Below are 14172 nucleotides of genomic sequence, written 5' to 3'. Positions count from 1 at the left end.
GCTACCACAGTTCAGGAGCAAAGCTCAGAGATATAATGTTGATATAATATTCCTCTTGCCTCCATATTGGAAGTCTATGGTTCGTTGGAAATGAACATCAATGTATAGGGCTGTGCTGTAAGTTTATTTAATGTCTAAAACTGTGTGAACAAATAATAATTTATATGTGTTCAATAATTGTCATGAGGGGCAGAAAAATTATTAGCTACTAGGACTGCACACGTAGATGAATTTAGATGTAGGCTTAGAGGGAGACATTGGAGTGGGTATATTGTTATATAGATGCTGCAAATGATAGGCTGGAATAACTGTTGTGCACCACAAATGCTCTTTTTATAATATTTTGTGAAGGGTTTTTGTTTACCTGCAGCATGTGGGGCTGGTTAGACTTTTTCTAAAAAATAAAAATAAAAACCTTTATCAGTGTAGAAATAAATTTGTGGAATTGGCTGTTTGAAAATCTGAATTGCCACTTGCTACTGCAGTTCTCTCATGCACATTGCTGGTTTCAGGTGTATCAACTGGCTTTATTTCCAGTGTGCTTTCCATCTGCTCTCAACTTCGTATTGCATAGATGCTTTAGGAGGCTGGATAGATTTATAACTTCTCTTGGTTGCTTTACTTCCTGTTGACTTTGTCTTGCATGTGATTTAAAGAGGATGCAAGCACATGACCCACCCAGTCAAGCACTCTAGTAATTGCACATTGCTCTATTGAGGAGTGAATGATGAAGTTATAGCATCTGCCAGTGTGTTCCATGCAACCAGTTCTTTTTATTAAAGTGAACATTGTTGGGGCTGTAATACTTCCAATGCTATAACTCTTGCAACTCCATGCACTTGCAGAGATTACTAAATAGCTACTGCACTGGCTTACATAAAGCCACCAACAGTGGAACTGATACAGAGAATAAGGCTGTAATACTGCACCTACTTACCTGAGAGTTAGCTCCACTGAACAAACATATATAGGATTGTGCTATATGTATGGGAGAGGAGGAGTCTTAGCATTAGTGTGGGTCCCACTTCAACTGCCTCCCCATTGGTGGTTCATATGTTCAAATCCTTCTAATCCTTGTCCAATATATTGGGGCAGGAATATGAAAGAACTCCTTTTATGTTAGGACAAATCTATCAGTAATAACTTAAAGAGAGTGCTGAAGACCATGCACATCCAGTCACCCTGCTTGGAGGGAAATCCAGTGTAGGAAAGTTTAGAGAAAGAGTAGATAAAGGTTTCATTAAACATGCCTGTGTCAATTAGAGTGATACTCTAGTCCTGATTCTTATCTGAAATTTTGCTTGCAAAATTCTGTGGTGGAGAGTAACAATATGTTTACTTGAAATACAACAGCCGTATGGTTATCTTATTGCAGTGTATATCAGTATCAGATTGGTTGCTAGAATGAAGATGAAAGAAACACCAGTAATAGTTGTACAGCTTCACTCTCACTGGATCTTCTAAAACACCACCAAGTATAAAGGCCTAAATCTGAAGTTCTTAAAATGTACAATATTCGTCTCTCAAATGGGTAGTATTCTGCTTGTGGCTGTTCAAAAACCAAAATGCACCAGCATTAATGTTTAGGTGATTGTAAGCTCTTTGTGTTGCTAGCCACTTTTATTTAAAGGAAGTAGACATTATTTTTTTTCTAAACTGAAAATTAACAGTTTTAGTGCAAAGATATCCTGTAATTTTTTTTTTTAAAAAGCCTGTAATGTTTACAAGGGTAATGCGGTATACGTTGCTTTTTGTTCAAACAAATATCCAAGTTGCATTTAGTGAGTTGATCAAAAAGTTTTTAAATGTCCCTTCACCATGCATACATCTGCGTTGTTTCTTAGCCTTCATGATCATCGTGTGTGTGTGTGTGTGTGTAAAAATTTCATCATATTTCTTTCACCATAGTAAAATGTTGCTTAAAATTCAGTAGACATTTGAGTATTAATGTAATGCAGCTAGTCTGACAGGTAGTTTACAATGTGGCGATATAGATATTGCTTAGGCAAGAAAATGCTCTCCAAAACATGAGTTCTGTATTTAATTATCTTGCACCCTGGAGCTCTTTTCAGCAAGCTAATCCTCTGCTCTTCAGATTGCCAAAATAATTACCTCTTTCAAAAGTGAGCCAAAAGAATTCTGTTTTTACCTCCAGTTATAATAACTGCAGTTACTACAAAAAGCAAAGAATGACTTTCTCTTTTTTTTTACCACAGATGTTTCATAAGCCTTGCTGCTAATTGTTTTTCCAGTAGGACTTAGATCATATGAAAGCAGTTAACATTCAGTTTGCTAAGGGATATTTTTGGAATAAAAATTTACCACATAAATTAGTCTGCAGAAAGGAGAGCTTACTGCAACTTTTGAACTAGTTTTGGTCAGATAGAGAATGGCATTCCTTTTGACGTATCCATGTAGGGTAGACTGACTCTGTAGAAGGAGGCTCTTGCAGTAGAGCTGGCACACTGGCTGACATGGGCACCACACTGTTCAGTGGGGAGGAATGTGATATATGCACAAGAATAGTCTTCTCTAGAAACTTGTTTACTCCCCTGTAAGCATATTTGAGTTGTAAGTGAATCATTCTTGTGACTGGTGTCTTAAGCAGATGGACATTATTGCCTGACCCTGAGGAACTCTTAATATACAATAAGACGTTTCAATGTGTGATAGTTAAAACAAACAAGAATGAAATAAAAAATACAATGTATCTGTAAGTCTAGCTGAAATCTGTGTGATATGATGAATTTCTTCTTAAATGTGAGCAGAGCAGTTTATGGCTTTTTACTATTATTCCCTATAATGATTCTAGGTAAACCCCTCATATTTTTACTGACTAGGAATAGCTGCTACAATACAGCAGCTATGTACTGCAGGATGTGGTTTTGAATAATTCCCCAAGCTGCTGTGGAGCTGGTTTCCCTGTTGTCTTTTATTTTCCTCTCTGAATTGGTTTCTTTCTGCTGAATCTGGAGATCAGTAATACAAAGGCCTTTGTGGCTTTCATCCCAGTTATAAACTGCTACAGTCTGCCCTTCAGAAAACGTCAGGAAGGTGATTCAGAAGCATTTGTTCAGCCTTGGCAACTTGAAAGAAAACGTATTGTAGAAAACTTGCTACATTCACTTTTCCTTTTTCAAGCTACTAACTATCCTAACATGTGTCCTATTTACCAAGGCATGTTTCAGTGTAATTTTAAGGAGTTGCTCTTTTGAAGGGTTCCCCTATTTTTTAGGATGGCTTTAAAAATAAGGTTGTTTCTGATCCATCCTTTGAGGTGGCTCTCTTTAGTACAGTTTTATGTCTGGAGAGTGCTATAAATAGTTCATGATGCCTAGAGAAATGTTCTGCAACCTTAGCTCCCCAGATGTTGCTAAACCACAGCTCCCATCATCCCTGACAGTTGACTAAATTGTCATGGGAATCTCCATATATCACCTAAATCATGGGTAGGCAAACTAAGGCCTGGGGGCCGGATCCGGCCCAATTGCCTTCTAAATACGGCCCGCGGACAGTCCGGGAATCAGCGTGTTTTTACATGAGTAGAATGTGGCCTTTTATTTAAAATGCATCTCTGGGTTATTTGTGGGGCCTGCCTGGTGTTTTTACATGAGTAGAATGTGTGCTATTATTTAAAATGTATCTCTGGGTTATTTGTGGGGCATAGGAATTCATCCCCCCCCAAAAAAAAATATAGTCTGGCCCCCCACAAAATCTGAGGGACAGTGGACCAGCCCCCTGCTGAAAAAGTTTGCTGACCCCTGACCTAAATTATATGGATGCCATGCCATCAGAGCTGTATGGCAGGGATGAGGACCCTGTGGTTCTCTAGATCAGTGTTTCCCAACCTTGGGCCTCCAGCTGTTTTTGAACTACAATTCCCATCATCCCTGACCACTGGTCTTGCTAGCTAGGGATGATGGGAGTTGTAGTCCAAAAACAGCTGGAGGCCCAAGGTTGGGAAACACTGCTCTAGATGACAGTGGACTCCCATCAACCCCAGCCAACATGGTCAGTGTTCAGTGATTATGGAATCTGTGGTCCAAAAATATTTAGAGTGTCACTAGTTCTCAATCCCTGCTATTCAGGTAAGGCTGAAAAATTGTGGCATTGATTAATATTCAGAACACTAATTTTAAAATTCTGCAGTTTACAATGTGTTGCAAATAGCTTGTGATCAGGATGCTTGGTTAGAAGGACTCTGAGCTGTTGAGCACGTGGAGCAGGCTAGGACAGAGATATCCCAGCTCTTATTTCAGTGAAGTTCCTTTGCTTTAAGTAAATAAAATCTTTGCAATGGTAGCGGGAGCATAGCATGCATACAGATCTTACCACAATAGATTGAAATGTATTTATTTGCAAGTTCTGCACAAGAGCTGCTTGAGGAGGTGTTGCCCTGCTGAAATTAAGGACAGAACTTTGAAGAATGCGGTCAAAACCACAACCCAACACATTCCTCTCAGCTCTTCGTAAACCTAAGCATGGAGGAGTTTTGCTATTACAAAGCTTGGAACAAATACAACTTTGCTCTTTGTTACAGTGCAGAGTGTTTATTGTGGCTCCAACAACAAGTTGTTGCTTCCCCCCCTTCAGGTGAATTTAATCACCATGCATAATTGTTCAGTGCTTACAAGGTACTAGCTCACCAGGCATTATCATTGTTCTGACATGTGCATACCAGACCTATGAAATCTCTTGCTAACATTTTCCACCATCAGGAGAAATAGTATTTCCATTTTGGGGCATAATTAATGAGAACAGGTACAGAAGCCAACTTGATGGGACTGTTTGCTCAAGTCTCCTGCATATAGAAACTTGGTAGCATCATATCGAAAACTAAGAGAAGATACGGTGTAGTTCACCAGGTAGATTAGTTCATTCTGTGCAGAAAGTCTGAGGGTCTGTCCCTGGCAGCATCATTCTCCAAGTAGAGTTGGGAAGGACAGGGAACCCTGGAGAGCAGCTGCCTGCCAGTGTTGACAGTATAGAATGTTGTTTTTGTTAAAATTAGTATACTGAACTTCATCCATAGTTTGAGGAAATAATGCTCTAAGTTGCAACCCCTGAGCAGCTTTAGCCAGCTTTTAATGGAATTGGATATTCCCATTAAATTAAAACATTTTTCACAGAGCTGTTCAGTATCCATTCAATTTTGTGTTTCAGTAAGCATCTTACTAGAAATATAAACACAGACTTGCTAAAATGCATGCAGTTATTCTGGTTACTTACAGCTATTTGTCATCTTCTTGCTCCCTCCTCAGCATCGCCTACCAAGTGCTGACTATCATCAATGATCTGAAAAGCTCTTGTCTGTGGTATACTTGTCTCTGCTGTTAATGGTTTAAAGGAGCACCTAATGGCATACAGTACAGAGAAGCTAACTCAAAACGCTGCATCTTTATTAGTTGAATTCTGCACCAAGGCAAGCTGGTATAAACTTCAAAAATTACCTAGATGGAGGGTACTAATTTTCCACAATTCTGTTTTATCTTAGTTATAAGCGTCATTTTTGCATCGTATTAATTCGTGGAACTAGTACATCAAATGTTGCCTTTTAACTTTTTTTTTAATGGCATTGACGTGGATGAGAGATGTAGCTCCCCTCGAATGACGATTTCCAATCAGACATCCTTGGCAGTTGCCACAGTGATGTAACCAGCAACTAAAAAACCATTAATGCCAGCCCTGGTGATTGGGAAATGACTCTTTAGATGGATATAGGGAGAAAGAGATTAGTATGCATGTTGCTACAGACCCACACATGAGTAATTTCAAAGTAAACTGGTTGTGTTTGAGCATGAGGAACATAAAATCTCTTGCCAGCATTAGCAAACAGTACGGCACACCCTGCCAGTCAGGTGCACCTTGGGAAAACATGGCCATCAAGAGATCTGAAGCGATTTAAGACAAGCAGCGTTGCCATGGGGCAGCAAGTGGAAAAACGTGTCTCCAGCCCGTGACTGTGGGGCAAGGGGGTACCACCCAAGGTGCAATTACCTGGGCCTGGCACTCAGTGTTCTTTGTTCTTCATCCTTTTGTCTAATGCTGGCGGGGCTCATGACAGAATATCTTAGATGCTTCTCATCGAAGAGATGAGCAAACTAGGTGTAACCCTCATGCCCAGATGAAAAGCTGACATCAATTATTACACTCTCTCATCCTTGGCTCTCACCAAATGAAGAATTCCTTTCAACACCTAGGTGTGCATGTATGTTCGATCATCCCTTGAAATTATCACTTGACATTGGAACTGTGGAATTCTGCCACTAGTATGTTGATTAAAGCATGCACCTGATAATCACAATTATTTCCATGGAAGCTTGAGAACCAACCTCTCTATTGGTTCATATTAGGAGCAAACATGGCCTGCCCTCCTTTCTTCACAATGTTCTTTAGCTCTCCATGTGCAGTTAAGAGGCATTTTAAAATTGTACCCAATAATTGTTTAATGCTTTGTCTCCCTGGGAGGGGTGATTTTCAGTCTGTGACTGTGACATAATCCTCATCCTATCAAGCTTGTTGGTTTGGTGTCTGTTTGGTTTGGCAGCAAAATGGGATCACTCTCTGGGAAGGTCATGCTTTCCCCACATACTGCCTAGGTATGTAGGATTTGGGGGGGAGGAGATCTTCTTTAACACTTCCCCCCTCATAGAATCAAATAATTTTATTGTTGGAAGAGACCCCCAAGGGTCTTCCAGTCTAGCCCCCTGTGATGCAGGAATCACACATTGCTCACCTGCTCTTTGCATGAAGAAGATCTCAAGCTCAGTCCCCAGCAGCATGTCCAACTGAGGCTGGGAAGATCCTCTACCTGAAATCCTGGGCAGCCTCTGCTGCCAGTCAGTGTAGACAGTACTGGACTAGATGGATCAATGGTTTGACTTAGTACAAAGCAGCTTGTGATGGTCCTATATGAGACAACCTGGAGTTATTTGTTCTATTCTTTAAAAAAACACCCACACTAAAAAAACAACACTTTCCTTTAGTATAGAAATAAGTTCAGTGCAAATGTTCAGGCCAATGCAACTTCTTCCTCATCTGTACAGTTTGCATCACTGGCAGCATTTCACTTTCCACCACTTATCAGTCGGGTACAGGTCTCACTCGTCACTGTGGATCCACTTGGCATCACCAATCCTGAGCGTGCTGCTCCTCTCCAGCTCTCACACTACACTGCCCTTGAAGGTCAATTCTGCCACCAGGAAAAAGAACTCCCACGCATTCTCATCTGTGAGTGAGGAGACAGTCCAGTATTCAGCCTCCATTTCTTTTGTCACCTTGAGGGTATCCCTCTTGATGAAGCTGTACTTCACTGGAGAGCTAAGATCCTTCCTGAGAATGATGTTGGAAGGGTTGTTCTCCTTCAGGGCATCAAGCAATGACTGCCTTGTATGGCCCAGGGAGGCCATGTCATTCAGGTCGAAGACGATGATTATAGGTTGAGCCCCGTGGTAGTAGGTAGAGGCGATGCATTTGAAGCACTCCTGGCCAGCTGTGTCCCACAGCTGCAGGCACCTCAAAATGCTCCATCTCTAAGTCCACCCCAAAGGTGACTTTGTAGCTATTGTCAATAGTGTCTCTGCAGACTGATCAAGCGGTTCTTCCCCACAGAGGTCGCCAACCACAATGATCTTGGAAACTAAACCCCACGGTCCCTGTCCACTGGGCCTAGCACATCCCAACCACTTTGGAGTGGAAAGAGGTCAGCCCCTTTGGTGAAGCACCATGGCAGTTCAGCAATGATGTGGTTTCTTCTGATGGGGGCAAGGATGTTCCTCATTGGGACATGAGGTTTGACTGCAGAGCTCTCCAGTAGTCCCACCTGGACTGAACTTTGTACCTTCTGAATGCAAAGCAGCTGCTCTGTCAGAGCTACTCCCAAAATATCAAAGCTTGTTTTTCAAATCCTCCATCAGACAGGGAGGGAGCAGATATCCCAGCAGACCTCAACACCTCTCCTGGATGGGGGCAAGAGGAGGAGGGAGGGGTGCCTTTTTTCAGAGGGTAGAGGGCAATTGAAATTTCCTGGGGCCCAACAGGAAAGGAAGGCGTGGACCCAGAATCATTGTAGGCATTGGTATCCCCCACTGTAATGCAAGAGTTAAACCAAGTGGTTCAAACTAATGCAAAAGGAAGTGAGTATTTATGGAAACTCCCGATCAAGATAAACATTTACATAATGACCACCTTTTAAAATTCCTTCTGCCACTGTTCATATTTCTTTAGAAGTCAGTTCAATTCATGAATAATATTTCTAAGGCTGAAGTACGTAGTTAAACTCTTGACTCTTCTCTATAGTCAACACTGCTTTCATCAGTTTGGTGTGGTTTGCCTTGCTGTGTAATACTGTAACTGTTTTTATGCTACCTCTAGAAAGTATTTCCCTCCTCCCAGCCTGTCAAAGAAGCATATGACATTGGAGGTAGTTTGAGGTCTGGGGCTGCAGTGATGGAATAAGTGAGGAATGCCCTATTGCCTATGGAAACAGAGGGCTGGATTCCTAGCTTCAGCTTGACTGGTCCATCATTTCCCAGTAACTATAACAATGAGCCATGTGAATGTTGAGAGTAGTCAAAACACACAGCTGCCCTTAGAGGGAGGAAGGAGCTTAGATCATGCTCGGCGTTTAAATGTTTTGGAATTGATACCTTATTTAAAAATAATCCCAGTAGCCTGTGACGTGGCTGCTAATGGCATTTTTGCACTCTGTAAATTCTGGCTGGCAAAATTTGCTCCAGCGCTGAATCTCCTGCCTTGATTGCAGCTGGACATTGTGGGAACTGAGGTCTGAGCCAAGAAAATTTTGAACCTAGGAAGAGCAGCTGTCTGCAGCATAAGTGTGAGAACTGCTGTCCTTTGGGCTGCCTTCCCAGACACCTTGCAGTCTCACCGGCTGGAAGTGGGCCTACCAATAGAAGGACAGGCTCCTATGTTCTTACTGCCAGAGGGATGCTAATGAAGCAGTCAGGCGTTTTCCTCTGCTTTGTTGGAAGGGGGAAGGTGACGTCAGCATCTCCTTAGGCTACTTCACAGCAGCCCCACTTATATGCTGGCCTCTCAGGTTGCTTCAGAGCTTGAGCATATCTTAAGGACGGCTGAAACATGCTGCACCAGCGTCTTAAAGCTCTCTTGGCAATGAATGAGGCCTTATAGGAATGGCTAAAGAACATAGCAGTCAGCTGCAAGCATTTCCTCCATCACTACCTCTATATTGCTTGTGATTGTTCTAGCAGCAACAGTGGTGGATTGTTTCAGAATCCTTTTTAACAATATTTGTTTGTGAATAGGATCTGTATGTCATGACTCTAGCCTTGCCTATTTTAACATATTAATCTGAAAGGAGCAAGGCTGGTGGGTTGCTTTAATTTGTGTCAAGACTGCAGGAGTTGGTTTACACCAGGGAGACGAGACACTTTGGTTTTTAAATGTGTTCACACAGGGCTGGTATGAAATTAATCAGTGTCATGGGAGAAACAGTCAAAGCCAAGAACAAAATGGGATTTTGGTTATGACTTCCATTGGGGAAACCTTACGTGCCATTAGTGAAATGTAGCAGCTAGCTCTTCTTCAGAGAGAGTCATTGGCAGATAAAAATTGCCTATCTGGCTCAGCTAGCCTTGCAACTGAAAGCAGGGGGTGGGGTGGGGTTGGATTGTTCTTTATATGTGTACATTCACATAGCATGCATATGACTCCATCACTGTATGCCAGGGGTGCAGAACCTTTTTCAGCCCATTCTCTCCTGGAAAACCTTTTTGGGGGCCACATGAGAGGGGTTGGCAAAGGCAACGTATTTCTTCACCCTTACATTTCCCTCTCTATCCTCCATTCAAGCAAGCCAGAGGCAGCATCAGAGTTTAAGGACATACTCCAGCCAGGCAAAAACATTCAAGAAGGGTACAAGGACAATCTGGCAATGGGTGCAGCTTGGGAGCGTGTGGGGCCTTGGGACCAGACAGAGGCCTGGAGGGTTGCATCCAGCCCCCGGGCCTGAGGTTCCTCTGTGTCACCAGGAAAGCATGTTGTTAAGTCAGTTAAACTGGGATTGGGTCCTTCCACCGCATGAAGCAAATTAACTAGGTTTAAACAAAGATAATGAAACTTTTCACAGCTCCACTTGTGTGATTGTGGTTAGCAAACACCCTGCAGACTATGAGAGGACAGTGATTTGTCATAACTTTATGACACTTGTTTAGAATGACTCATGTACTGGGGAAGGACCCACCTAACATTTTGCTTTTGCTTTTTATTTTATTTTTTAAATACCAGTTTGTCTGTTGCTCTGCCTTGTAGTTCAAGAAGTTGAAATCAAGGAAGATAAGCCTTTGAGAGCAGCAACTGATACTATCAGTTTAAGTACTGGAGGTACAACATCCTACCTGGCATGTAAAATTGTAATGATCTCATCAATATTCCTTGTGTAAATGATTTGGAAAAATAACTCAGCTATTTATCTCTAAATCTGTTGTCTAGAATGGCAACTTTTTTTTTTTACCTCCAAGTATATTTCCTGCAGGTCAGAAGATGGATGCAGATTTAGAAAAGCATCATTGCTTCTTGTATATAAATACCCTGGTAACCAGTAACTTGTGTGCAAGCAGGGTCACTAGAGTTGAAGTCTAAAAACACATGTGTTAAAAACAAACCCCAGCACCAATATTTTAAATGGCTGGTGTTGAAGAGCAAGGTTAGAAATACCTTTCTGCTCAAGTGTGCAGTTGCTTATTAGGGAGACTTCACCTCATGCCAGTAGATCTGCCCTGCAGACACAAAAGTAAAGCTGGCCATTGTGGGTTGCACATAATGCTTGTGGTCCTCCCGCTTCAGGAAAACGACACATTCAGGTGCAGTTTGTCAAGGATTAGTGCGGAAAATGACAGCCTAACAGCTGCCTTTGTTGTCCCCTTCTGAAATGATCCCCTTGGCATGTGGCTGTGTTCTAAATGCAGCCCTTAAGGGTGTGTGTGTTACGACTTGTAAAATGTTGGTTCTGCACAGAAGCTGCTTTTGGAAAGAGTTCAGTGGGATGTGGTTGAATGGTAAACACAAACATCACCAGATTGTTTTGGAAATGGGAATGCTGGCAAATCATTGTATGAATCTGTCAGCAAATGACACAGGAACAGTTCTCAAACTTTTGTAGTTTTGATGAAGTGTTGTGGGTTTTCTGTTCTTTCACCAATGTAACCTTGTTAATGTTAGCCAATTGGATAAGTAAACAAGTGTAATTTCATACTGTGCTTTAGACTGTTGGGAGTATTTTAATCATCCTTGCGTTGATGCTTTTTTCCAGACGTCTAATGGCAGTCGTCAATCATAGTTTCGTAACCAAGCTTTCAAGTTCTCCAGCACTTCTGCTGAGGGATTTGTGGAGCGAAAGGTCTCTGCAAACGTGACCTGATGCATTCCTGAGGCTTACTTAAGGGAAGCTTTCTGCAGAATGTTTTATCTGATGGAGTCAGCAGTAACTCCTAGTGCCTTGGGCTGCCACTGTGCTTGAAGGAGGAGGCAGGCTTTGGCTTCACCTATGAAGTTGTAGTTGTTAAAAGAGTGTCCTTTATTATGAGATATGATCATTTGGAGGTTAACATGTTTTTACTGAACCAAAGTATTCCTGGCAAGTTTTTCCAATAAGTGAGGTTTAGTACTGTATTTTAATTCTGGGGTAGGGCATGCATTCGCCCTAACCTAGGCCAGCCTTCTCCAACTTTGTGCCCTCCAGATGTTTGGATCACAACTCCCATCAGTCCCAGCATCTTATGGCCATGCTGACTAGGGCTTATGGAAGGGTTTATGGAAGTTGTGGACAAAAACATCTAAAGGGCTCAAGTTGGAGAAGGCTGGCTTTAGGCAGTATGTAACAATCTGTGACCAGCAAGGAAAACTGGATCCCATACAAGGCCAGGACAACTGCTTGTCAGATCTTCCAATTTGAAATTGGGTTCAGAGCTTGTAAGGCTCCCTCCAACTTGGGCTGTGCTTTTATAGAGTGCCATTGTCACATACTTCTCTCTTATCTCTAATTCACAACTCTTCTTTTTTCAGATGGGAGGAGGAACTGGCAAAGCGAATGAATCTGGAATCAATGGTAGAGACTCTCCAAGAGGTAGGTTTCAGAGAGCACCTAAATGTATGTTTCTTCAAAGGTGGATAGGGGCCAGTTCTTATTTTTATTGGCACCCAGCTGGCTTCATGAGCTGCCTGTGGCCTGGGGTTAGGGACTGCCTGGGATTAATGACCAGGTATGTGTATCACTTCTTTTGTAAAAAAATCAGACCCTAAATGGGATACTAGTTCACAGCTGCTCTTCTGTAAATTGTACTACAGGATAATAAAGAACTCTGATTTTATTTTTTTTATAAAGAGGACTTCAATTCCTGGTATCCAGTGGCACTTCAGCAATAGAAGAACAGCTTCATTATGGGATGTAGGCCCCAAATATCTGAAAAACTGTCTTCATCTCTACTAGCCTTCTCAGGTGTTAATAACAGTGGGGTGTGACAGGGGTTCTTGATAATTCCACCATCCTCAGTGGTAGCCTGAAATAGGGCTTTCTCTGTGGTGGCCCCTAAATTGTAGAACTCCTTCCCCACAGAGGTGCATCTAAGCATCTTAATTGTACAGCTTTTGTCATATGCTGAAGATGCATATCATAATCCAAGTATTTGATCGTTAAGACATTTTGTTTTGTGAGACCCACCTCTTTCACTGAATTTATATTGTCTTGTTGCATTTTGAACAGTTTTATAATTGTAATAATTTGATTTCTATTTCTGATTGTATTTTCAATTGTTGTAACTCACTCTAGGGTGTTATGGTGAAGGATGCATTGGAAATCTGATAAATCAATAAAGCTGGCAGTCCAGAGGTGTGGGTTGCATAATGGCATAGCTTTTCATTAGCAGCTAAGATGGTCACAGCTACTTATGTGAATCTAATTCACATTGTTGACCTTCCAACATCCAGAGGTAATGTTTATTACAGTATTTGAGGCATCTGGGATAGCACCCAGAGGACCACATGTCGTTTCCCACTCCATGGCTTACCTGGGAGATAGTGAGACTGTTCCACAAGATAGGAGCAAACTGAAATTAGCTGCCGGATCTGTATTTGATTATTTCTTTGAGCTTTGTGTCTGAAGCTTGTGCCCTTCCTTCCGCACCACAATTCTTTGTACCATTTGTCCTCTAGGAGGCACAAGAAGCCGAAGCCCTCCAAGAAGAGCTAAATGAGAAGATTGAGAGACTGAAAGCTGAACTTGTTGTCTTCAAGGGTCTGATGAGTGATGTAAGTACCCTGGCAGGCTGAGTTGCACCAGGTTTAAAGGGGGGCGGGGAGTCATCTTCATAGCTTCATTAATGAAAAAGTTATGATTTCAGTAAGTGCTGCTTGCAGTTAGTATTATGGCTGCCTTGTATGATCTAATGCATCAGACCAATTCCCTTGTCCTCTCCCTGCTTCCTGTCTGGTCTGTGTAGATGCATTTAACTTGCTGCTTATCACACAACCCTGAGTGTTCCCCGATGGCTTCACACCAGCTAGCAGTGCTGGGTACTTCCCCCCACCCCTCCAGTGCTGCAACCTCTGGAAAGAATGTTCTTTAAAGGGTTTAGGCTTTCCCATTATGTGCAGGTTTGAAGAAGCACCATGCAGATGCCATCAGTTAGAAAAATGCTAAAAATACTCCTTTCAGTTCCATCTAACCAAAATGATTTCAGAAACTCCAGTTCAGATCTACTTTGAAGGGTCACTTAGTTTCAAGCCTGCCATTTGAGCATATTGAGTAAACTGTGCATATTTAGAACTGTGAATGCCATTTTAGGGAGTCGTTTCAGGGAGCAGCTTCCTGCTTTGGAAACTTGAATTGTCAATAGTGTGGCCTGACAATCAGAACAGGTAGAAAGCATGACAAACCTCGTTTATGTGACAGCTATTTAGCTGATGTAGGGAACTTGAGTGCTCAAAGATTCTAGTTCACATGAAGAAAAGCCACTCCTGATTTTCCACACACTTCACTTTAAGGCCTTGCTCACATTTATCTCCGGGCTCAACAGCAGAGCTACCTGAGCCCTCCTCTTTTCTCTCTCTCTCCACCTCCTTCTGTAGTATTGTTTTCAGTTGGGAACTTCAAACATTGCTCTGGGACATATCAGAATCATGTTGCCCTGGCTC

General features: G+C 42.1%; 1 protein-coding gene and 1 pseudogene across 3 annotated transcripts in view; one reads left to right on the top strand and one right to left on the bottom strand.

The window, feature by feature from the left end:
- The window catches only part of IFFO2 (intermediate filament family orphan 2), a 41178-nt gene that overhangs the window by 12943 nt on the left and 14063 nt on the right, over positions 1 to 14172 (top strand). For all 3 annotated transcript variants that reach the window (XM_077931090.1, XM_028741576.2, XM_028741575.2), the window contains exons 2-3: positions 12046 to 12106; positions 13192 to 13287. In XM_077931090.1, coding sequence (XP_077787216.1) covers positions 12046 to 12106; positions 13192 to 13287 — 157 coding nt within the window. The remainder of the gene's footprint in view (positions 1 to 12045; positions 12107 to 13191; positions 13288 to 14172) is intronic.
- On the bottom strand, positions 7053 to 7780 carry LOC114601858 (ras-related protein Rab-34 pseudogene; annotated as a pseudogene).

Source organism: Podarcis muralis, chromosome 7 (genome assembly GCF_964188315.1).
Source record: "Podarcis muralis chromosome 7, rPodMur119.hap1.1, whole genome shotgun sequence".
In the NCBI taxonomy this organism is placed as follows: Eukaryota; Metazoa; Chordata; class Lepidosauria; order Squamata; family Lacertidae; genus Podarcis; species Podarcis muralis.
Note: the sequence above shows the minus strand (reverse complement) of the source record. Positions and strands in the feature narration are given on the sequence as shown.